General features: G+C 39.9%; 1 protein-coding gene across 6 annotated transcripts in view; it reads right to left on the minus strand.

Annotated features, from left to right (window-relative positions):
* Positions 1-23,711, minus strand: part of GAB1 (GRB2 associated binding protein 1) — a 127,384-nt gene that overhangs the window by 13,259 nt on the left and 90,414 nt on the right. For 5 of the 6 annotated variants that reach the window (XM_061384107.1, XM_061384105.1, XM_061384108.1 and 2 more), the window contains 5 exons: positions 23,091-23,385; positions 11,859-12,084; positions 7,042-7,643; positions 5,509-5,594; positions 5,014-5,317 (listed from right to left, as the gene is read on the minus strand). In XM_061384107.1, coding sequence (XP_061240091.1) covers positions 5,014-5,317; positions 5,509-5,594; positions 7,042-7,643; positions 11,859-12,084; positions 23,091-23,385 — 1,513 coding nt within the window. Of the gene's footprint in view, positions 1-5,013; positions 5,318-5,508; positions 5,595-7,041; positions 7,644-11,430; positions 11,512-11,858; positions 12,085-23,090; positions 23,386-23,711 lie in introns of all 6 variants that reach the window. The other variant, XM_061384103.1, reaches the window with a different exon arrangement.

The raw sequence follows: 23,711 nt of genomic DNA on the forward strand, positions 1-23,711 counted from the left end.
TGGCAATTATACTGGAGAGCATTAGTTGCTCAGTTGTGTCCAACTTTTTTGGGACCCCATAAACTGTAGCCTGCCAGGCTCCTCTGTCCATGGGATTTCCCAGGCAAGAATACTGGAGTGGGTTGCCATTTCCTACTCCAGAGGATCTTCCCAACCCAGAGATCGATCTTGGGTCTCCTGCATTGCAGATGGAGATGCATTTACCTGCTGAGGCATCATAATGGAAGGTCAGGAAAAGGAAAAAAAGCCCAAAGGCAGAGGCTGTGCTGTAAATATGCCCTCTATACTCATGTTCTCTAAACTGTAACCATCAATCCACAAATCTGACTTGAGTCAAACCTTAATACTTGCTTATATTTACTGGTGTCATTCATTTATCCATCTTTCAAATATGTATTATAGTACAAACACCATCCTTAAAAAAGCATGTTAATTTTTAACAACATTCAAAAAACTTCTTTAGAAGCTCCCTTGAAAAAAATATTATCTAAGATACCACTGTGCCAAAAGGATCTACCTAGGGAAGCTGCTCAATACGTCTTCTGGGTGCTTCCTACACCAAAGTGAAGATCCAGCCAGACATGAAGATACTTTAACCAAACTTATGTCCAGAAACACCAGAAATAACCTCACACCGCTTTTGTGAAAAACCAGTACAACTAGTGGTCAGAACTACTGTAGAAAGCCACAAATGGGCAAAGCCAAACGAAACAAAATAAAAAGACAGCATATCTGAGGCTTGAACAGCTGCTATTAATATATCATGTCAGAACGAGACTGAATGAGCCTAGTGAAGTGCAGGGATGAAAGCTGGTAGGTTTATGTAAGGACTTATTTTAAGAGAAATCACAATATTTCACAGCAATTTCCCCAACTTTACAAAATTGCTTTTCCATTAAAATACGAAAGTTCCAATTGAAGCAATCAAAACAGAATTTGTCCTGCATTTCCAATGACTCCTCTGCTTTCCTAATATTTAATACAATACATGTAAATGATGATTTTCTCCTCTATTAATACATAAGGCATGGCTCAGAAAAACTGTTGTTGTGACAGAAATAGTATGGGTGAAAATACAGCTACTACAGTTGGGTGATGGATAAAGGATCCATGAAAATACATTAAATGTAAGTGTTTAAAACACGTATGTATTTCTGCAGCTTCAATTACTCGGAAGTATTTGAAAACCTCATCTGTTAACTACAGATGAGTTAATTACAGCAGCTGACATCTATAATTGGGGATATAAACAAGACTAGGATGTCACTCATCCAGTGTAGGCCCTTCCCAAAAACACAATCACGGAAACTGGTTATATTGGGTGTTGAATTGGTTATATTGAGTTTTGAAACTAAGGAAGCTGTATTTTATAGAGCTAGGTTTGCTTATTATGAGGTTTAGTTAATAAGAGATACTAGAATAACGATTGAGTCATATATCTGATGTCACAAAATCTGAAATGAAAACAGACTCATGAGATACTATGCACAGTGAGAAAAATTTCAGGACAGTTTTATAGGTTAAGTTTTTTGTTTTTAAATGTATGCCAATTAACTTAAAAAAAAAAGTATTTTAAAGTCTTTATTGAATTTGGTACAATATTGCTTCTGTTTTGATTCTTTTTTAGTCCTGAGGCATATGAAATCTTAGTTTCCCAACCAGGGATTGAACCCACACTCCTGCGTTGGAAAGTGAGGTCTTAACCACTGGACCAAGGAAATCTCTACAGTTTAAGATTTTAAGGATAAACTTTTCTCTAAGATCTGAATATTAAAACGTTTTTCTCAAATAGCTATAACTTTCTAAAAAGTGAGTTGATAACGTGTGCCCTGCAGGATTAAATACTTTCCCATGCTTCCTCTCATATATTAATTTTCAAAAGTAGAGCAGTGCTACAGAACAGCAAAACACAGTTTTTTTTTTTTCTATTTGCATGCAGTATTTCCAAGTGGTACTAGTGGTAAAGAACCCTCCTGCCAATGCACGACAGTTTTCCTGGATGGGGAGATCCCCTGGAGGAGGGCATGGCAATCCACTCCAATATTCTTGCCTGGACAATCCCATGGACAGAGGAGCCTGGCAGACTACAGTCCATGGGGTCTCAGAGTCAGAGATGACCAAAGCAACTCAGCACAGCATGTGCACATTTACTAACTATCATGGAAACTTTTTGAGGTAAGCAAGGTAGATTTGTTATCCCCATTTTACAGATGAGGAAACCAAGTCCCTGAGGGCCAAGGGACTTGACCAAGGCTCACAGCTGGGGACTGATGGAACTGGTACCCAAAAAACACTTCTTATTTTTTTTAAATTACTATGACTTTAGTAACCTCTTTATTGTTTTGCTAAACCTGTTCTCCTTTTTTTCTTATTTTCTTTGTCAAAAACTATGTGGAAATTTTATTCTGGGTGCTTTTTTAGTTCATTTGGTATCTAAGCAAGGATGCCAAATCAGCCATCTGACCCATGAGCTCAGGACTGTCTTTTAATAATTCAGCTTATTTGTTTTTCCTGCTGTGCCACGTAACTTGTGGGCTCTTAGTTACCCTACCAGAGATTGAACTCAGGCCTTCAACAGTGAAAGCACAGTGTACTAACCACAGGGCCACAAGGGAAGTCCCTCAGCTCATTTTTTAAAGACGAAACAGAATCTTTAAAAGTAACTAAGGAATCTACTTTGTTCTGTTCTATAGTAGAGTCACCATAGGTTGGATCAGAGGACTAGGATAATCTCTCATGTACTAGAACATATAGTACTTTCACTACATACATAGGGAGGTATAATTATGCATACATGCAATACATATGATGTATAGTACACATGCCATATCATTATGCTCTGTACATAAAGTAATATACACCATAACGCATGCAGGGTCCATGAACTCTGTCAGACCTAGATGATACTAAAAGCGTATGTTTTTACACATGTTTCACTATGATCCTGCAACTTTTCCATATCAATAGGAATCTTTTCTGATTCTGTGTTGTGCTTACCACATGGAACCATGAACCATGAAATACACTGGGAATTTTCAAGCTGTGCTCTCCTGAGCCAGGAGGGAGCAAAGCCCGAAGGACTAATGGCTCTGTCCCTCACCCAAACTACTCCACCTCCATAGTTATGTAGGGACCTCAGCATATAAAACCGTTCCATCTGGTGTCAAAAGCTAGCGATCTGCTGCTCATGTGCAATAATTTAGAGGAAAACAAGAAAAGAATCGGTTGAGCGTTAAAATGAAGATCTCTGATTTCAGAGTTCAATAACACTTCCATCTTAATCCTTCCACTATCTGCAGGCGCAATTACAAATCTATCCATGCCCAAACATATGTTTGTTGTAGGCAAAGAATAAAATGACTAGTGATGTCTAAATAGATTTTAAAGCAAATGAAGACCAAGAGAAACAAGAAGAGAAGTTATCACATAAAGAGCCTGGGACGCTCACGCCCTTTCTAAACCAGCCAGCCCCGATCGTGGCCCTGCTGCCAGGGCCGTGTGGATGGCCAGGGGTGTGGCACACGACCGACGGACTGACCAGCTGTCTGATCGAAGATGGGCACTTGACCCAAAGGCGGCCCGCACGTGGGCTGGCCTCCAAATCCATAGTGTGGACAGACAAATGAGACCCATCCGACGGTGGCTGAGCAAGCTGGTAAGTCAATAATGAACAAGGCAATTTGCAGGGGACGTGGAAGCTGTGAGGGCCCATAAAAAGCAGCCACGGGGCAGCAACAAAGAAAACAGGAAAGAAGGGAAGAATGTGAGGGAGAAGCAAGGAGGATCAAAGACCTTCCAGAGGACAGAAATGCAGGGAAGGCAGGACAAAGCGACAGCCGCCGAGCACTGTCTCAGCTGCCACTCACTTTCTCTGTTCATTTACTTAACAGCAGAACAAAATAAAGCTCATTCTCTTGAAGATATATCGCACTCTCAGTCTCTATTTCCCACACCGGGAACTTAACTAGAATAACTATTAAAGATCCAAGGCCAGGTTAATGAGAAGTTTACACAAACATTAACATGCTTTTAAAAAATCTACATACAGCGTATGAGACTTTTCAAATGTGCTGGATGCCCCAGAGATGGTGCCCCGCATCCCACCACCAACATACTAACTTATTTGGTTGCCAAGATTAAATCACACCAGCAGCATGCTGGTTTTAACCACTTGAATCCAAAATTTAAAAACGTGGGTATATATGACCATTTTGGCTGAAAAGTTTCTTTTACATCGAGTTCTTGACAAACCATGCCACCTTAGAATTTAATGTTACTTAAGAAGCCCAGGACAAAAGAATAGAAGAGAAGCATTTGCTTATACCCCAGCCAAGGCAGAATCATTTTTCAGAAGTTGTTATACGAACAGAATACAAAGAGTATACAAGCAACCTTGCTGTTCTTAAAGAATGATGTCAAGTGCACTAATAATCTCAAGTCTGCTTTGATATCAAATACTCTGGAGAAGAGGTTACCAAAGGGAAGAAAAGACCATATCTAGCTTGTAAAAGTGTGTGGTATGGTCTGTAATATTCTGTTCTGTTGTTTCAAATAATTAAATTAGCTAGTACAGCTTAGAAATCAAAAGATAATATAAGTAGAACCCCCAACTTTGGACTTCTTTTGATAATCAGAATAGTTTCCTCTAGGAGCTATGTTAATTTCACAAGTTCACAAAGGGCTGCCGCCAGGCAATGGTTAATTACTCCATTTGGATGGAGCAAGGGCATTTCAGTTTTTCCTAACTATCTGACGCTGCTTGCCAATCCTGGTGAATGTTTTAGTTTGTAACCTCTGCTCTAGAGATAGGAGACTTAAAATCATACAGCATCAACATAGGACATAACAATTATTATTCTCTAAAAAGGAATACCACTAAAACAAGTGGATGACTAAGGTAATGTGAAATACTTTTGAATTACTAGTCCTGATTCCGTTTTGGATTTAATGACAGTTAAATGCGGATCTAAACTGGCGACCCCTGCTCCTTTTGCCATGCCATGCTCTCCTTACCTTTTCTGTCTGGTTTGAGGTTCCGATCCACAGGGGGTGGTTCACAGTCTGCAACAGGAACTGGCCTTCTGGGAGGGGTCTTGGGGCTGGACCTGAAGCCCATATGAGCGGGAGGAGGCACTTGCATTCCAAATGAAGAAAAGTCAAATGTCCCTGGAGTCATTGGAACATAATTTGCTTCCTGAATTGGTTCTGTGAAACTGCTGGAATGTTGTCGTGGTGGAGAGTTGGGATTCATGGGCACGTAATTTTCATCCAGTTCTTCACTTGATACACTTCCCGCTGTCAATATGTTTTTGATTTTCTAAAACACACAAGCATTTCTTTTAATAAGCAAGAACTGTTGTCAAACGGGAAAACATATTTGTAAGTCACGCCTATTCATGTGGATCTGAAGGGACTTTTATTTCAGGATCTCATTTAGTCTCCGGGCCCTACGTGTAAAGGTTTGGACAATGAAATACAATTGATGATGCCAAGGTCAATTATACTTACAAAATGGTTGTGGAAGCCTTCGAGTGAACTAGATCTATCACTTGGAAATGTTCGTGGAGTATCATAGCAGTCTTGAGAACTAGCATCTGAAACAGAGAACAAACTATCAATTTTCTCCCCATCTCTGCCAGTTCTCAGGGTAAGCAGGCATGACCTTCTCTCTCTCTTTTCAGGTATTCATGCTTCACACACATAAATTTTAAAGAGGATGCTCACAAAGAAAAATATCTTGAATTGAAACATTAAATAACTAGAAAATGCAGACACTTGTAGGCTAACCAGTACTGGTATTTGATTATAGCACTGAGACAGGTTATCTAAAGATGGAAAAAGAAATACTTCTACTTCCTCATCTTTTGTACCCTTGGGTCCAACTGACACCTCACTAACTTATAACTACCTCAAGATACATTACAGCCACTTCGAGGACTAAGTTAGAAATTGGTACTGAATGGCTAGACAAGTATTGGTACAAGCACCATTCACAACACATCAGATCTTCATCTTCTTTAAAACAACTGGATAACTCTATCATGAAATCCAAAAGTGTCAGCAGCACATAGTTTTTAGGGTCTGTGCCTTTTAAACTTTTTTTTTTTTTTTTAATTTTCAGATCTCTAAGAACCTCAGAATCTAACTGAGATTCAACGGTACAGAAATTGGTAAAATGACTAGGGGTAAGGGGAGGGAAGATTATTAACAGCTTTAAAAATAAATAAAACCAAATAAAAAGCAGAATGACTTGATTGGAACTGAGTACCAACTGGCAGACACAGTGTAAAAACTGTTATCTGGGAAGGAAACCAACAGAGCCCTGAGTACCACCTGGTAGACACAGTGTAAAAACTGTTGATCAGGGAAGGAAGGAAACAAAGCCAAACAGATGTAACACAGCAGTGGCTGTACCAGGACACAAATACAGGAAAGGGCATGACCCGGCAAGGCTTTGTGGCTGGTCCATTTCCTGTTCCTCTGCCCCACGGGTCTGCTCACCCAGGATACAGAGAAAGGGGGAAAGAGGGCTGCAGGCTTCCTGAAGCCTAAAATATTACTAAGGCCATACTTCTTCAGGGATGTAAAACTCCTCCTCTTCTTCCCTTACAGCAAAACACGCATAGAGGCACATGCCGAACACACAAACATACTTTGCAGGATTTACTGAGACTCTGACACCTTTGGTATCTCAGTAGATACCTGCAGCGCTGAAGGAAAAAGGGACTGTCTTTTAACATCACACTTTGCTTCCAAGAACAAAAAGAGGTTTTGGGGACTTCTCTGGTGGTCCAGTGATTAAGGCTCCCGGCTTCCAGTGCCTGGGTCACAGGTTCGACCCCTGGTGGGGGAACTAAGATCCCACCTGCCACAAAGTGCAGCAAAAAAAATTAAAAAATAAATAAGTAAAACAAATAAAACATCTTGGGGGAAAAAACACAAAACAAAACAAAAACTGCAGGAGAAAATGTTAAAAAAAAAAAAGAGAGAGAGATTTTCTACCATTAACCTCTAACCCAGCAGAAGCCAATGGGTGCTGACCTTTTCGCAATTTGTTCAGATCCACAGTGGAAATTGTATTGCTACGTGAGGGCGGCAGCCCGGCTGTTGGGATACAGTAACTGCTGTCAGTGTCCGAGGCCGTGCGTGTGATGCTACACGTGTCCACAGGAGATCGGTCATGAGCCGGATGCGGTTTCGGTGGCCGAGGTGGAGGAATATCTGGAATAGTGTCTAGCTTTGACGTCTGCCCCAAGGTGCCTTCTGGAAATGTTCGTGGAATCTGGTAAGTATTACCAGGTGTTGGAGGAATGTCATAACTAATAGATACATGCCTCATTTGAGGCTCCACGCTCGAGGTCCCAGACGGGGTGTTAAAAACATACAGTTCTCCATCTGCTTCGGTACTCGATGGAGACACCTTTGGTAAAACGTCGTGGGAGTAACTGCGGGGCAGGTTGTAAAGGCTGCAGTCTACGGAGAGGGATGCAGCGCGAGACGGTGGAGAGTCGTACATCATGTGCTGCTGGAAAAAGCCGTTCACTCCATGTTTGCTCTGGGAGGAAGCGGGGTTTTTATGAGAAGGGACGTTATCATTGCAGTCGGTTTCTGAAGAGGTGGATTTTGCAGAATCAGCGTGCGTTCTAAATAAAAATGGTTAATGACAGAAGAGAAAACACGGTGAAGACCTAGGACTACATTTTAGTAAATATACTTCTAGCTTAGCAATCAAAACCCATGGCTTTTTCTCATTCGATTTTTTGGTGTATGTGATCCATCCAATTGGAAGCACGAATGTTCCTGAGTTTTTTACGATTATGCACCAGATAACAATACCGCCACCACAAAACCAAAAGCATTCTCCCTAATTCCTTTTCTGTACCTTCCCACACCCTCAACTCCACCTATGAATTCCACACATAAAACCACAATTCCTGAAGCACTGGAATTAGAAAGGTACAAAACTCAGAGGAAGGTAAATGATTAAGACACTGGGAAAAGCATTTCCTCTGAAAAGCATGCAAAAACTTCATACCAATAGTTTATCAAGGTGATCCTTAGCTCTTTAGCTCCCCTGTGGCACTCTGTTGTCAAACCTAACGATGACCTGGTATTGAATGAATTCAGTGTGATCTACAAGGTGTCAACGCAATAGGTTCTGTGTATCTTCCTTTCTACTAATTTTCTTTAACAGATATTTAGCCAATGTCATAGGATCAAAGGATCAAAATACAAGCCATGGGGTTAGCCAATTCCAAACAATAATTCACCTTAAGAAATTTCATTAGAGTGTCTTTTATACTTTGGGCTCATTTTCAGTCTCTGTATTTTGTGGTATCACAAAATTTGGGAGTAAGTCAAAATGCTACCAATACCAGGGTGTTTGTCCTTCCTTAATGCTAAACTAGATACCTTAACTACCTGTGTGTGTTGTTCAAAGTCCTGGAGGAACTTAAACTCAGTATTTAAAAAATAGTAACTTGTGATAGTTCTTTTCAAGGGCATATCTTCCTGACATCTTGGTAACATCTGGCATGGGGTATTGCATTTATTCACTGAAACTCTCCCCTCTCGCCCAGTATCACAGGAACTTGACTGCAATATCCTGACTTTCCTTCTTCCTCACTGATTATGCCCTTGTTTCACTGATCAACCCTTTCTTCCTATATGTCCACCTGGAAGTGGCTATCAGGAAATAGTCCTCTAAGTCTTTACCGCACACACCATTAAGAAATCCTCCTTTCCTGTAACTTCATCTCTACTGAATGCTGATGACTCCCATCTTCTCACCAAACTCTGAGTCCCATATCTGCAAACGGTTCAAATTTATTTCCACTTGCTTATCCCAGAGTTCCCTTGCTCATGTGTACATCAAACTCAACTTACTTCTCAAATTGGTGGCCCCTTCTGACTTGCCTTGACAAGAAACGTCTTTATCTGAATTGTCTAAATTTGGAACCCCATCAGCTTTGATTCATTCTCTCTGATCACCACCATCGCTTGGGCACAAAGTCCTTCTTTCTACCCAAGTTATCTATTCCCCTTCTCTGTTCCCACTGTCACCACCCAAGTTCACGTCTGGGTCTCTGCTGAAATCTCCAACACTGGACCTTCCTCAGTAAACGTCTTTCCTCTAGTTTCTCCCTCTTCCAATGTGTCCACGGTACCATCCACAGGACCAAGACTGTTGGAAGGTCAATATTTTCAAAACCTGGTTTTCATGTCACTCATCTAACTCAGAGAAAATCCTGTTAAGAGTTCCTACAGTCTACGGGAACTACAAAAAGCCTACAAACTACTCTACTTGGCACTGAGGCTACTATTAATAGCCTGGTTCCAGCTTGTATGTCCAATCTTACCACCTATTGGTTCCTCAGTGGACCCCTTCACTCCTTTTTCATGACTGTCTCCTGCCACCAACTACGTATGGTTCAAAGCCTACTCCTCTTAGGAAGCGTCTCGCCCTCCATCTTGAAAACATATGCACTGTCCTTTCTAGGAATTTCTAACCCATATTCTAAAATATGCATTTCATTTAATTCAAATGTGAAGAGGAAGCTAGAGGTGCAATGAGTACTAAGTTCCCTGTCCTTGACTGGTTTAGAGTTTAATGGAGAATAAATGCAGCTAGCAAGTTACTTCCGATTCTGGGAGACATGGAGGCATACCTGGGATGCTGTGAAAACCCAGAGACATTTAATCCTGCCTGGGTGTCTGGGGGAAGGTCTCCTGGAGGAGCAGAGGTCTGAGCTCAGTCTTGCAGGACAAACATAGTTCTAAGGCAATGCTCACATCTTGCCTTCATCTGTAAGTACCTTCATGCTTTACTCTGAAACTCCGAAGGTGACTGCACCTGAGGGGGCTGTATCTTATGGCATTAGTTTGTACCTTCGTAGAGCCTAGTGAAACAGTGAGCTCATAGTGGATACTTCACAAATATTTGCTATTGAACTGTCACTTTTGCAAAATACAGATACAAAATATATGAGAGTAACGATTTTGAGCATAATTTCTGTGACAATAGGAAAGCCGTGATACCAGTGAGATTGATGAAAGACACTATATAAAAGAAAATGTACTGTCACTTAGCTGTTGGCTTTTAAAAAGCAGATACGGAAAAATAATTGTGGAGTTCCCTAAAATAAAATCTTAGTTAGTAGCATATACAACAAAGTTGCGAGTGTATAATTTTAAATTCTCACAGCAAACAAGCAAAATCAAGTTAGAATTTTATATTATTAACTTGTGATGATTTATAATTTTTTGTCTACTTTTACAGGTAAAATCCCATTATAACAAATATATAGAAACGTATCTTTGGAAGGTTTGTGAGCTTCTTCTGCTATCCCAGGGAATGGTTCTCAGAAACTAATTCATGGATCTTAACAAATTCTATATAAAAATTTTTGAACAAGGAGTTTGTATGATCCTAGGGTCCAATAACAGTCATTTCCTACATGAAAAAAAATCTTTTTTTGTTACAAAAATAATTCTGGAGTCTAATATGTTTAAAAAATATCACATTTCAATGCAATTCGCATCCTCCTTAAATAATGCAAATTAACACAAGAAATATACCCAATATTACTAGTTCTGGGAAAGATTGAGGGCAAAAGGAGAAAGGCATGACAGAGAATGAGATGGTTGGATGGCATCACTGATTCAAATGGTCATGAGTTTGAGCAAACTCAGGGAGATAGTGAGACAGGGAAGCCTGGCATGACGCAGTTCATAGGGTCGCAAAGAGTCGGACATGACTCAGCGACTGAAAAACAACAACATTACTAGGTGTCATACAGCTGTTAATGGTATCACAGGCATCCTGATCATGTTTCTGCCTCAACTCTCATGATTACTTCCAGCCGTCCAGTTATCAACACCAAATGAGAAGAATAACCAAATTAAAATATAATTAGAAGAACAGAGGGATCTGGGAGCAGAGATAAAGATGACAGGGAGGGACTCCCTTGGTGGGCCAGTGGTGGACTTTACCTTCCAACGCAGGGAGTGCAGGTTTGATTCCTAGTTAGGGAACTAAGATCCCACATGCCTAGCGGCCAAAAAACCAAAACAGAAAACAGAAACAATATCGTAACAAATTCCATAAAGACTTAAAAAACGGGGGCATTAAAAAAAAAAAAAAGGTGACAGGGAAACCAAGAGCTTGGGGAAAGGTTTTATACTTTGGGTCAAGCGCTGAAACCCACATACTTCATTCTACTTAAAAATCTGTTAAGTCAAGGCATGTGGTAAGCTCTGCTTCATTGCCAGATGTGAAGATTTGAAAGTTTCAACGTTTTTAGCAATATATTTGATTTTGCCAAATTTCAGTAACATCTGATTTGTTTAATCCATAGAATTTGCTGTATTGGGATTTTACCTGTGTGATTAATTTCTCACACAGATTCAAAGCAACCACAACACACTCACTGCAATGGAATCGTTTTGCTTGCAAAATCTTCTAGCAGTAGGTATTCCTCTCCTTCTTCAGAAACAAAAGATGACCCTTGGCTGGTTTACAATCACATAAGAAATGGAGCAAGATCACCATTTATAAATCAGTGACATCTGTTAAGCAAGTAACACTGTGAGTCCGTAACAAAGACTAAGACCCAGGAGACAGATTTCCAAAAAAAGCCATGAAGGCATGAGTGTTCTTTGCCAAAAAATGATCAACAATCTGTTTCTTCAATAAAATCTCCTCAATATCAGAAATCATTAGCGGAAGAACATCACCCTGAAGTATAAGCCTAAGAGATGACCTTCTATAGATGGTTTAAGCCTTCAAATCAGGGTTAGAAAAGTTTCAAGGTGAGAGGCCTGAGTGTATGCATGCACAGGCACCACACGTGGTTTACCTGGTGGGTTCAGGCTTCTTGCTTTGACAGTTGATTAGCAAGAGGTAGTCTTGAGGATCCTCCTGGATGCCAAGGGTTTCTAGGTGTGGTGGAAGGCTGATGAGCTGATAGGGAGGCGGTGCAGCAGCAGCAGAGGCACCCACCTGGGAGGATGGTGGTGCGGTGCTTATCGCCAATGGTAAATCGGCTGGTGCCTGTAAGGAGCTGCCAGGTGCTTTCACAGGATCTGCAAAACCCAAGTGTGGCCATCACTGTCCATCCCATCTTAAGGTTTCTTTAACCCAGCTAATTGAAAGTTTGGGGGTAAATCGTTTACCACAGAGGACCTGGATAAACTAGGACAAGGTCAGTTAAAATTCGTGCCATGTAAATGGTAATGCTGATACAGAAAATTATTGGTTCTCATTAAAAGAGATCTGAAGATAGGGCTCTTTCTTCCAGATGCTCTTAAAACAAACAAACAAACAAAAAAAACCCATCGTTGGGAATTCCCTGGCGGTGCTTTCACTGTTGGGGCCTGGGTTCAATCCCTGGTCAGGGAGCTAAGATTCCATACGCCGCCAAAAAAAAAAAAAAAGCCACAGTTAACATTGGTTTGAAGACTCTGATTTTGAGGCTATTGGGAATGGAGATGTTAGCATAAGTAGCAGATTTTTTTCCCCATGATAATCAAGTGGCAAAGCCAACCTAGTCAAGCCAGCCTTCTAAGGAGACCCACTTTATTATATGAATCTACAGGCACGTGATGCTGTATATACCAGGGCCAGCTCTTCTCCCCATGTTTATTTTGCTGTTCATTCTTTTCTTTGTACCTCTCAACTGACTAGGGAGAAATATGTCTAGTTCCAGGATTCACATTTAAGGAAATAGCTTTTCCCTCAGCTCATAGCCTTATTTTCCATTTACTGGATTTCTGTAGTACTTTCATGCAAAAGCAGTCAGCAGAGAAAGTAGTAATTTATTAAACACTTAACTGCATTCTGAGAAGACATGTGAAAATAGCTAAACTGTGTAATAAGTTATTTGAAAACAACTGGAAAGCCTAGAAAAAAAAATCTCACTGTATTCACTGACAGCTATGGAAATTATTGAGGACCCAGGAGAAAAACTCTGTTAGTCTGGTTAGCAATACAAGGCTATAAATCCAGGGGAAAAGGATAAATGCTCATATTCAAATAAACAAATCTGTTTATATTAGAACAAAAAAGGCTGGGTTGAAACTGAGATTTTTCACAATAGAACATTACCTAAAGATGCTAAAACATAGTAAGAAGACTTAAAATGTTCTACAGAATAGAATAATAGGCAGATTATTTGGTCTATCAATTCCCTAGGGAAGGGCTACACGTCTGCTCTCTTCTGAATTCTACAGAGTAAGTCCACATGCTTTTGATGAGGTCTTTATGTATTCAACATTAACATCCACATATGCACTACAGCCAGGATTAAGTAACTCATTTCAAAACTCTTCTTCCTAGGCAGAGAAGCTCATATCCTAATGGTAAAGCCTGAATAATAACATGCGAGTATTGTATCTTTCACCCCGGATAGCTCAGTTGGTAAAGAATCCGCCTGCAATGCAGGAGACCCCATTCAATTCTTGGGTTGGGAAGATCCACTGGAGAAGGGATAGACTACCCACTCCAGTATTCTTGGGCTTTCCTTGTGGCTCAGCTGGTAAAGAATCCACTTGCAATGTGGGAGACCTGGGTTCAATCCCTGGGTTGGGAAGATCCCCTGGAGAAGGGAGAATTCCATGGACTGTATAGTCCATGGGGTCACAAAAAGTCGGACATGATTGAGTGACTTTCACTTCACTTCACTGCCATTTTTGGGCTCAGTGGTAAAGAATCCACCTGCCAACGCAGGAGACGTGGGTTCAAGCCCTGGGTTGGGAAGATCCCCTGGAGAAGGAAATGGCAACCCACTTCAGTATTCTTGCCTGAGAGGAAATCTCATGGATAGAGGAGCCTGGCGGGCTACAGTCCATGGGGTCGCAATGAGTCAGACATGACTGAGTGACTTTCACTTTCAATTATGATAGGAATTCATTCATTCATTCTTTCTTATTTATGAAAGGCCAGAACAGAAGATGGTGGAAAAATAAAACATTCCAACATTTATATGAGATAATGCCATAATTTCATGAGAACTCATACGAACCTCATCATGTCTGATGTTGGTTATAAATAGTGTTTCTAACAAGCCTCATGAAATTTTTACTGCTTTGATTCTGTTACAAATATAAAGAGATTTATTCAAGGGGATTTAGAATGCCATAGATTTATCAGTGACTCAGAGGAAATCCTTGTGGAGAGTTCAATTTCAGAGAACTATGAAAAATATTTACCCTTTAGAGAGCTTAGGAAAAACACACAACATTGAGGCAAGAAAAGTAGCAGAGAGATCACAGAGTAGTTGCTGCATCCCTTGTACCCTCAAGGGTGTGTTTATAAGTCTATTTCACATACTTCTTTCTTCTGCCAGAGATTTGGTGAAATTGTACAATCCAGTTCAGCGTTTACTTCTGACCAAACAAAATCAAATCAAACAGCCAAAACATTACTTGTATCAAACAGTATGAATTCTAGTTTTCCACTGTAATTCCTAAAACAACTTTTCCAGGTGGTTGTTTTCATAGACACACTATTCCTATAGCAGAAACTACACTGGATGGCTACATACTAACTGAACTGAGTGATTCATCTTTAGTGGGAAACAGTCACCCAGCTAAGCAATCAGTTTTGTCTCGCCTTGTTTTTATTAACACAATGGGACTATTTCATTTTTAACCTTCCATTTCTGCCACCTGTGAATGATGCAAGCGTCTCTCAATTTTGTGGAAGGAGGATGGGGATTGTTCACAATAAGTGGCAAGAACTAGAGAGAAACTTCCATTATGTTCACTAGCAAGCTCACGGAAGAAAAGACCTTCAAATAGCCGTGAACAGCAATCCCAATAGTTCCAAAAAGCATCAATGACTTGGGACTCAGATAATGGACCATCTTCAACGTTTACTGTTTGGGATGACTTTACTCACGGTAATTTGACTATATACTCAAGTCTGCATATTTCAATGCCAGTATGGTGGGGTCTAGATATTCTATAACAGAAGATTTCTAGCCAAAGTTAACCAACTGGTCTGAAAGAAGAACCTTCCTTTGACCTTATAAGGACATGGGATTAGCCCCCACTCGACCCTATGAGTAGTTGAGCAGACTGTGTTTATCACCTTCTGCCTCACTTGGGTTTCTGACTTACTGATCTTTCTAAGTAACACCAGTATCGTGTTTCTGGGAATCAAACATCAGCATAGGGTGTGCTTCTGTGTGTAAAATTATTTCCTGTGTCTTAATTCAGAAGGCATGAAGAGAATCATTAGCATGTAGTAAAGGCTTAATAAGCTACTGTAGCAAACTCTTAGTTGAATTTTACTTAGAAAGCTCATAAGGACTGCTAAGTCTTAACAAGTTTTCAGTGAACAGGAGTAGATTGTTCTTGAGGAGAACCACAAATAATAGATTGGGTCACAGGATGCCTACCTTAATGCACAGATTTTTTACCTTTCTGCACATTATGGTTTCTGGAACCATAATGCTCTGGAGTAAGTGTTCCTCACACAAGACGGGATGGGGTGCCCAGATAATGCCTCGAAATATTCAAAATAATATATTTTTTAACCAAACATGTGCTTAAGCCCAGGGAAGCAATGACACTCTTTCTTATTGGTAAGGGACACTCTAACTTATTGCTAAGTTACAAAACTGACATGACAAGACCCTCTGAGTTTGTAACTTACTGACATACCCTACCTGAGCAAGTGGTGCATACATGCTAAGTCACTTCAGTCGTGTCTGACTCTTAGCAACCCTGTGGACTCTAGCCCCACCAGGCTACATGGGATCCATGGGATTCTCCAGGCAAAAATACTGGAGTGGGTTGCCATGCCCTCCTCCAGGGGATCTTTCTGACCCAGGGATCAAACCCGTGTCTCTTATGTCTCCTGCATTCGCAGACAGGTTCTATGAGCACCACTTGGGAGACCCAAGCATGTGGTAATAAAGTAATTTACAATATATTCACACAGTGGCGGGCTACATAGGATGTAGAACTCCACATGGAACATGGGTGGATCTCACAGACTTACTACTGGAAAAACGTCAGACTCAATGGTGTTATTTGTATAAACTTCAAGCACAAGCAAAACTATAGTGAGAGAAGCAAAATAATGGTTACATTTGAACTTCTTCCTGTGTTTTTACAAGGAAGACGCATGAGAAAACATTGTCGGGGATTGGATCTGTTCCACTTCTTGGTTTGAGTGGCGGGTTTCACAGATTTCTATTTCTACATCTAGATACAGAATGGATAAATAAAACTATATTGAACTGTACACTTTAGAACTGTACTTTTCACAGTCATTAAGTTATAGCTGAGTAAAAGAATAAATAAAAGGAAATTTAAGTCCCCCAATTAAGAAGCAGTGCTTTGCAGAAATGGGAGCAGGTACATATCCTCACACATTAGTTTATCTACTTTTCTAAAAGGAGGACTATCAGACAATCACATTATTTTTTTTAAAGCCAGTATTATCCAGGCATTTTGAGAAAAGCAACTCAACTGATGAAGAGGCAGTTTTTTACACACGCACCTGAAATGAGACCAGGAGCCTTTGCGCCAAGCTGTGTTCAACCCTAAGGCTGAGTTTCCTGGCACTTGTTTAGCAGATTTTATAGCTTCCACCTCAGTGTAGAAACAAAAATAAAACTGCACATTTCCAAGAAAAACAAAAGAAATTAGTTTCTAAGTCTCCAGACTACTAAATAAAAGCATTCATAGGAACCACACACAGTGCAATGAGCTAGAATTGAAAAACAGATTCAGCCTGCCAGCATTCTGAGTATTCAATAATAGCAATGGTCACCTGGGGCGGCGGAAATAACATGGTAATGATATTTTGAGAGGTTCCTGGAATCAAAACACAGGTCAGATTTTTCCCCTTTCCTTTTGTTTTCAGGGGAAAATTAGTTATTCTCCTAGGGATCGGGGACAGTTATGTTCTCAGACTGTAATGCCAAGCATAGTCTACTTCTTTTCACATCTACTGAAACTAGTTACAGTGAAGAATCATTTTGTGTTATTAATTTTAAGCCAAGAGTGGGAGCAGGTTTGGCTGTCTGGAAAGGGAAGAGCCCAGGGCTCAGGGGACAGATCTAGGTAAAGACAAAAGCACCTATTATTTCGTGAGTGGGGGTGAGATCTATCTGGAAGCATGAGAGTATAAAGCAGGTAATAAAGTTAATGGAAGAACAAAGACATTTTGATATTTGCCTTGTCATATTCAACTGTATAAATGTGATCACAAAGGGTAACAGTAGTTCTCTGTAGTTTAGAATTTGATACAAATCTTTAAAGATCAGAATTTTTAAAAAGGCATCTAGCAAAGTCAGTTACTACAAATGAATAGGGGAATACAGTGGTTGGCTTTAAAGCCTTTTTGCAGTTTTGCTGCTGTGCGTCGAAAACCAAAATTGTGGAGCAAAGTAAAACTGTTTGTGTGGATCCTTGATAGGACACAATGAAGACTGCTCATCTTTCACTGATTTATTCCAAGAAACTCAAGTCTCCAACACAGCCTAGTAAGACATTTCTACTGTGGTTATTTGGGAGATGGCCAAGATGAATTTGTAAAATATCTAAACTGTAGAATTGAAAAAATAAACACAGATGAATTCAGATATAGCTCAGGATCTAAAATTGAAAAGTACTGGCAAATTGAAATTCTTAGGGACTTGCTTTAATGAACAGAAAAGTCATTTGTGATTAACATAGCTATTCTTGGTAACCAACTCAGCATATATACATCAAATTTGATTAATCATACTGAATTTGATTAATCATACATTTTCTTATGACCTCTCGCTTCATGGATACTGTGAAGATTACAAGTTCACAAATTGAGAGCTTCACTCAAGACAGATACACTTCTAATCTGTTTTATAAGGATTTGAGTTTTGCTACTGAAAGCTGTCTTTCAAGTTTTGAAACTTCCCCCTCCCTATACTAGGAAGTTTATGAAGTGAAAACAGACATTGTAACCGATTTTGACTACTAATGCCACTGAAACCGTTCCATTAAGGACAAAAATTCAGCTCTCAGTACAGTATCAGTTATAGTCACAGAGCCATTTGTAACTACCTAGGCTTTTCCTGGCCCTCCTGAGACAAAATCAGCTGCTCTCTATGCTTTTAGTCCCGTTTAGCAGAGCACCTATCAACCCGCATTATATTTCCTAGTATTTGCCCCTCTACTACTAGACTGGGCTTCTGAGATGGTGCAAGTGGTAAAGGAACTGCCTCCCAATGCAGGAGACTTAAGAGTCGTGGGTTTGATCCCCTGGTTGGGAAGATCCCCTGCAGTAGGGAATGGCAACCCACTCCACACTCTTGCCTAAGAAATCCCATGGACAGAGGCGCCTGGTGGGCCACAGTCCTTGTGGTCACAAAGAGTTGGACACAACTGAAGTGATTTAGCATGCATGCACTACTGTAAACTCTATGAAGGTAAGAAGTGTATTTACACACTCTCATGGTATCACACTTTAAAATACATGTATATTTTTATATATTATATAATACATTATGTTAATTATAGATTATACTAATTATACCAACTATACTAATATAGATTATATATTAATATTTTAATATATACTGAAGTATGACATATAAATAAATATAAACATATGTATACACACACACACACATGTGTATAACTTGTGCCATGCTGTGCTAAGTCATTTCAGTTGTGTCCGACTCTGTGACCCTATGGACTGTAGCCAACTAGGCTCCTCTGTCTATGGGATTGTCTAGGCAAGAATATTTATCAACTGTAATGAATCATTCTGGGTATGAATACTCTCTCATAAGATGCTCAGTTCTTTGCCTGTAATACTTCATCTGTCTGTGTCCCTAACTAGTCACCTAATATATATTGGTTGAATGAATGCCCAAAGCCTAGCAGATCCCTGTCAAACTCAAATAATTGGGTATATTAATGAATCGGTTTTCTCAAGCAGACAAAACTTACCTACTTCCTCGAGCTGACTGCGTGGGTGTTCATCAAGTTCCCAGATGATAAGGACCATTCTAAGGTGGACAAATGAACCAGACTCTATGCCTTCACACTTGTAAAGCTAATTTGGGATACCTGAGCATTAGCCATTCTCATCTAGGGGGTGATCAACTCTAACCACCCTATGAAAGTGCTTCTAAAAAATTACACACTCACGTTCCTTGACTGAAGAATGTACTAAGAGGGCACTGAATATCCTTTGTTAACTAGGAGAATTATAAAGAAAACAAACAGAGAGACAGAAGAACACCTACTGGAGTCTTCAGATCAGCTGAATCTGTACCAATGGAAACAGAAGTCTGACTTCATATCCCCCCAAACAAATTCTAAATTGAAAAGGAAGTAGGTTAAAGAACAACATCGGCACAAAGACTATACAAATACTTGAATTATTTTAGCTGAAAAGCCATTATACAGTGCAACACATGTGGTGTCTAAATAAATCATTATCATTACTGACTGGCTGTTAAATAACCATTAAAAAGAGAGCCATCTTGTCCACTGGCAGATGAGTGGATAAAGAAGCTGTGGTGCACATATATACCAACGGGATATTCTTGTGGACACAGTGCAGGGAAGGAAAGGGTGAGATGAGTGGAGAGAACAGCATGGAAACATACACATTACCATATGTAAAACAGATAGCCAGTGGGAATGTGCTGGATGACTCAGGGAGCTCAAACCAGAGCTCTATGACAACTTAGGAGGGGTGGGATGGGATGGGAGGTGGGAGGGAGATTCGAGGGAGGGGACAAATGTATATATACCTATGGCTGATTTATGCTTCCCTGGCGGCACAGACAGTAAAGAATCTGCCTGCAATGTGGGTGACGTGGGTTCGATCCCTGGGTTGGGAAGACCCCCATGGAGGAGGGCATGGCAACCCACTCCAGCATTCTTGCCTGGAGAATCCCCATGGACAGAGGAGCCTGGTGGGTGCAAAGAGTTGGACATGACTGAGTGACTAAGCACAGCACAGCACATGGCTGATTCATGCTGATGTATGGCAGAAACCAACACAATATTGTAAAGCAATTATCCTTCAATTAAAAATTAAAAAAATATATATACCAAAAAAGAATTTGAAAAAGAACAGATACATGTGTATATAATGGAATCACTTTGTTGCACATCTGAAACACATTGTTAATCAACTGTATTCCAATATAAAATTTAAAAAATTTACATAAAATAAAAAAATAAAAGATACATTGAATTAAAAAAAGAGCCATGTCATTTGTGACTTCAACTTTAAAATCCTCCACTGTACTCAACTATAGATCATGTCTGCAAGCAAGAAAGGAGCTTAACTGGATTAAGAAATAATACCCAAGGGTCCACTTGAACTGGGAACAATATTCAGTAACTTTACAAAAACAACCAAAGCTTTAATTCCATATGCGCAACAATTTATTGAGGCTTTTAATCAGCAGAACTCTATTGAAGTGCTCTGTGTCATTAGCCTCCTGTCTAAATCAGTCACCTCCTTCCCTTTCGCAGTGCTGTTTTCTCTTGAGCATTCTGGAGTCTCTCAGCAGGGGGTTCCCCACTCCCCACTGGGCCAATCCCAGTCCTAGAAGCCTCCTGCTCCTGGGGGCTGCCTGGCCAGAGAGGAAACAGTGCTGACCTGAGCTAATTAGAGATGATGACTGTTTCACTTCAGTCCAAATCTTGATGTTGATTGTTAATACAATTTTTCCACCCCTCACCAAATCTCCAGTGCTCCTAAATACATGTATTTGGAAATGCACACTTGTCAACATGAGGATAACCATGAAGACAATAGGGTCAAAGACCTTGGGCCACCTTTATTTCTAATTTTGGACTCTGCAAACCTAAATTAGCACTGGAGTCCCCTACCTGGGTTCTTAGTGTTTGTTTTAAAAAGAAGAGCAGTAGAGAAGCAGACAAGGAATATAAAAGGTCAGGACAGCTACATAAAAGCACCCAAAGAGGAATTCCACTTGTAAAATTCTTCTTGAAGTCTTTAATCACTCAGTTCTTCCAGGTTGTTGTTCAGTTGCTCAGTCGCGTCCAACTCTTTGCAGCACCATGGACTGCAGCACTCCAGGCTTCCCTGTCCTTCCCTGTCTCCTGGGTTTGCCCAAACTCATGTCCACTGAGTCGGTGATACCATCCAACCATCCCATCCTCTGTCTCCCCCTTCTCCTCCTGCCCTCAATTGTTCCCAGCATCAGGGTCTTTTCAAATGAGTCAGTTCTTCACATCAGTTGACCAAATTACTGGAGTTTCAGCTTCAGCATCAGTCCTTCCAATGAATATTCACAGCTGACTTCCTTTAGGATGGACTGGTTTGATCTCCTTGCTGTTCCAGGGACTTTCAAGAGTCTTCTCCAACACCATAGTTTGAAAGCAACAATTCTTTGGCACTCAGCCTTCTGTATGAATTCTCATATCCGTACATGACTTTTGGAAAAACCATAGTTTCTTCCAGGACAGGAACCCAAATATTAGATCCTTAAGAAAGTCTTCCCTTGCCTCTATCATTCACAGCCCTCTTCTCCAACCAAGGAGGAGTCTACTCCCCCTCTGCGTCCTTCCCTAGCCCCTAAGCCTGCAGGTTCTGCATCCCTCCTTCCATTCATGTAGACAGAATACGACTTCCTTCAAAAGCCTCCAGTTCACAGTTGGGCTTCTCTAAGAAGCTTTTCTTCACTACCTCTGTTTCCAAACTCAGGTCCTTCTTCCTCCACATGCTTTATAGGGCATCTGTGTTTAGTAAATTGAGATGTTTTTTCTTTTTCATCATGTTTTGTGACTGATTCTCAATTTTCTTTTCATAGGTATTGATAGTCACCTTGGCTATTTCATAACTCCACAATCCAATATAGTTTAAAAATAAGTCCTGTGTCCATTATTAAATGAATGGATAAAGAGGATGTGGTGTTTATATATATATACATATAATGGAATATAATGTATTATATCATGATGTGATATGATATACTGTAATATACACCATCAATATAAGATATATAATGGAATACTACTCGGTCATGAAAAAGTCATGTTGCCACTTGCAATAACATAAATAGACCTGGAGGGTGTTATGTTAAGTGAAATAAGTCAGACAAAAAAATACAAACACTTTATGATATCACTTAAATGTGGCATTTACAAAATGTTACAGACTAGTGAATACAACAAAAAAAGAAGCAGACTCAGAAATAGAGATGAAATTAGTGGTTACCAGTAGGGAGTGGGAACGGAGAGGGGCATGGTAAGGGTAAGGGACCTCAAGAAAAGGGCATTAAGAGATTCAAAGGGGATTAAGAGATTCAAACTATTATGTATAGAAAAAGCTATAAGGATATATTGTACAACACAGGGTATATAGCCAATATTTTATTTATAAAGAGCATACCCTTTAAAAACTGTGAATCATTATATTGTACAGCTGTAACATATAATACCAGAGAAGGCGATGGCACCCCACTCCAGTACTCTTGCCTGGAAAATCCCATGGATGGAGGAGCCTGGTGGGCTGCAGTCCATGGGGTCATGAAGAGTTAGACACAACTGAGTGTCTTCACTTTCACTTTTCACTTTCATGCATTGGAGAAGGAAATGGCAACCCACTCCAGTGTTCTTGCCTGGAGAATCCCAGGGACGGGGAAGCCTGGTGGGCTGCTGTCTATGGGGTCACACAGTCGGACACGACTGAAGTGACTTAGCAGCAGCAACATATAATACTGTACAGCAACTATACTTCAATTTAAAAAACTTTAGAGAGTTAAGTCGCATGAAAATGTTATTTTAATAGGTTGAAATATCAAGTATCAGCAGTGTTAAGGTTTAACTTAGTATTTATACTGGAACTCAAGAAACACTTTTAAATAAGTATGCCTTCCTGTCATCTTCAGGACATTATTTAGACCCTGCCCCACAATGATAGTCTTTCTTTCTAAAATTTACATAAAGTTTCTCTCTAGATATTGAGAGGTGTGCTTTTTCTACATGTTGTTACTATTATAAAAAATATATTGTGTAACTGAAATAACAATGAATTTTATAATGGCTTTTAAAATGCAGTAATAAAGGAGAACTCAGGGTGCATCACAAAATCCTGAACTTACCTTCTTCTGTAGGATTAAACCCACAGATGTCACAAATACAACGAACCCACTTATTCATCTCCTCCTCGCTGTCGGCTACCAAGTAGAAAATCCGGTCAATGGTGTTGATATCAAAAATGTAGCTGTTTTCAAACTCTTTTTTGTTAAATGTCAATCCAGCATCAACTTGCTGACATAAATTTAAATCAATAATACGGATAGGCTTCTTGGCGTGATCATTTTTGTAATATTCCAAGACATCTGGGTCTCCAGTTAAACGGCCACTGCGTAACACAAACCATCTCCTCTTCCAAGCCTAGGAACAAAACAAAAATATTCACCCAGTGTTAAGCTGAGAGAAGTTTTTCAGATGCACATTTGTCAAATCAAATTTACAAGATCATTGACTAGAGAAAGTCACATATGCTGTTTTGTTTTCATAGAATAAGCTACCATTCCTGCCAAGTTTACTGGTGTCTCCTCAATTACTCAATAATCTGTGTGTATACACACTTATTGTTCTCTATCATCTGATAAAGTATTAGAAGACACTGATTGATATTAGAAGACATTTACACTGATGTACTTATCAAGTCAACAAATCAAGGAAGATTTAGTTTTCATTAAATATGAAAAAGTAAA

Source organism: Bos javanicus, chromosome 17 (genome assembly GCF_032452875.1).
Source record: "Bos javanicus breed banteng chromosome 17, ARS-OSU_banteng_1.0, whole genome shotgun sequence".
Lineage (NCBI taxonomy): Eukaryota > Metazoa > Chordata > Mammalia > Artiodactyla > Bovidae > Bos > Bos javanicus.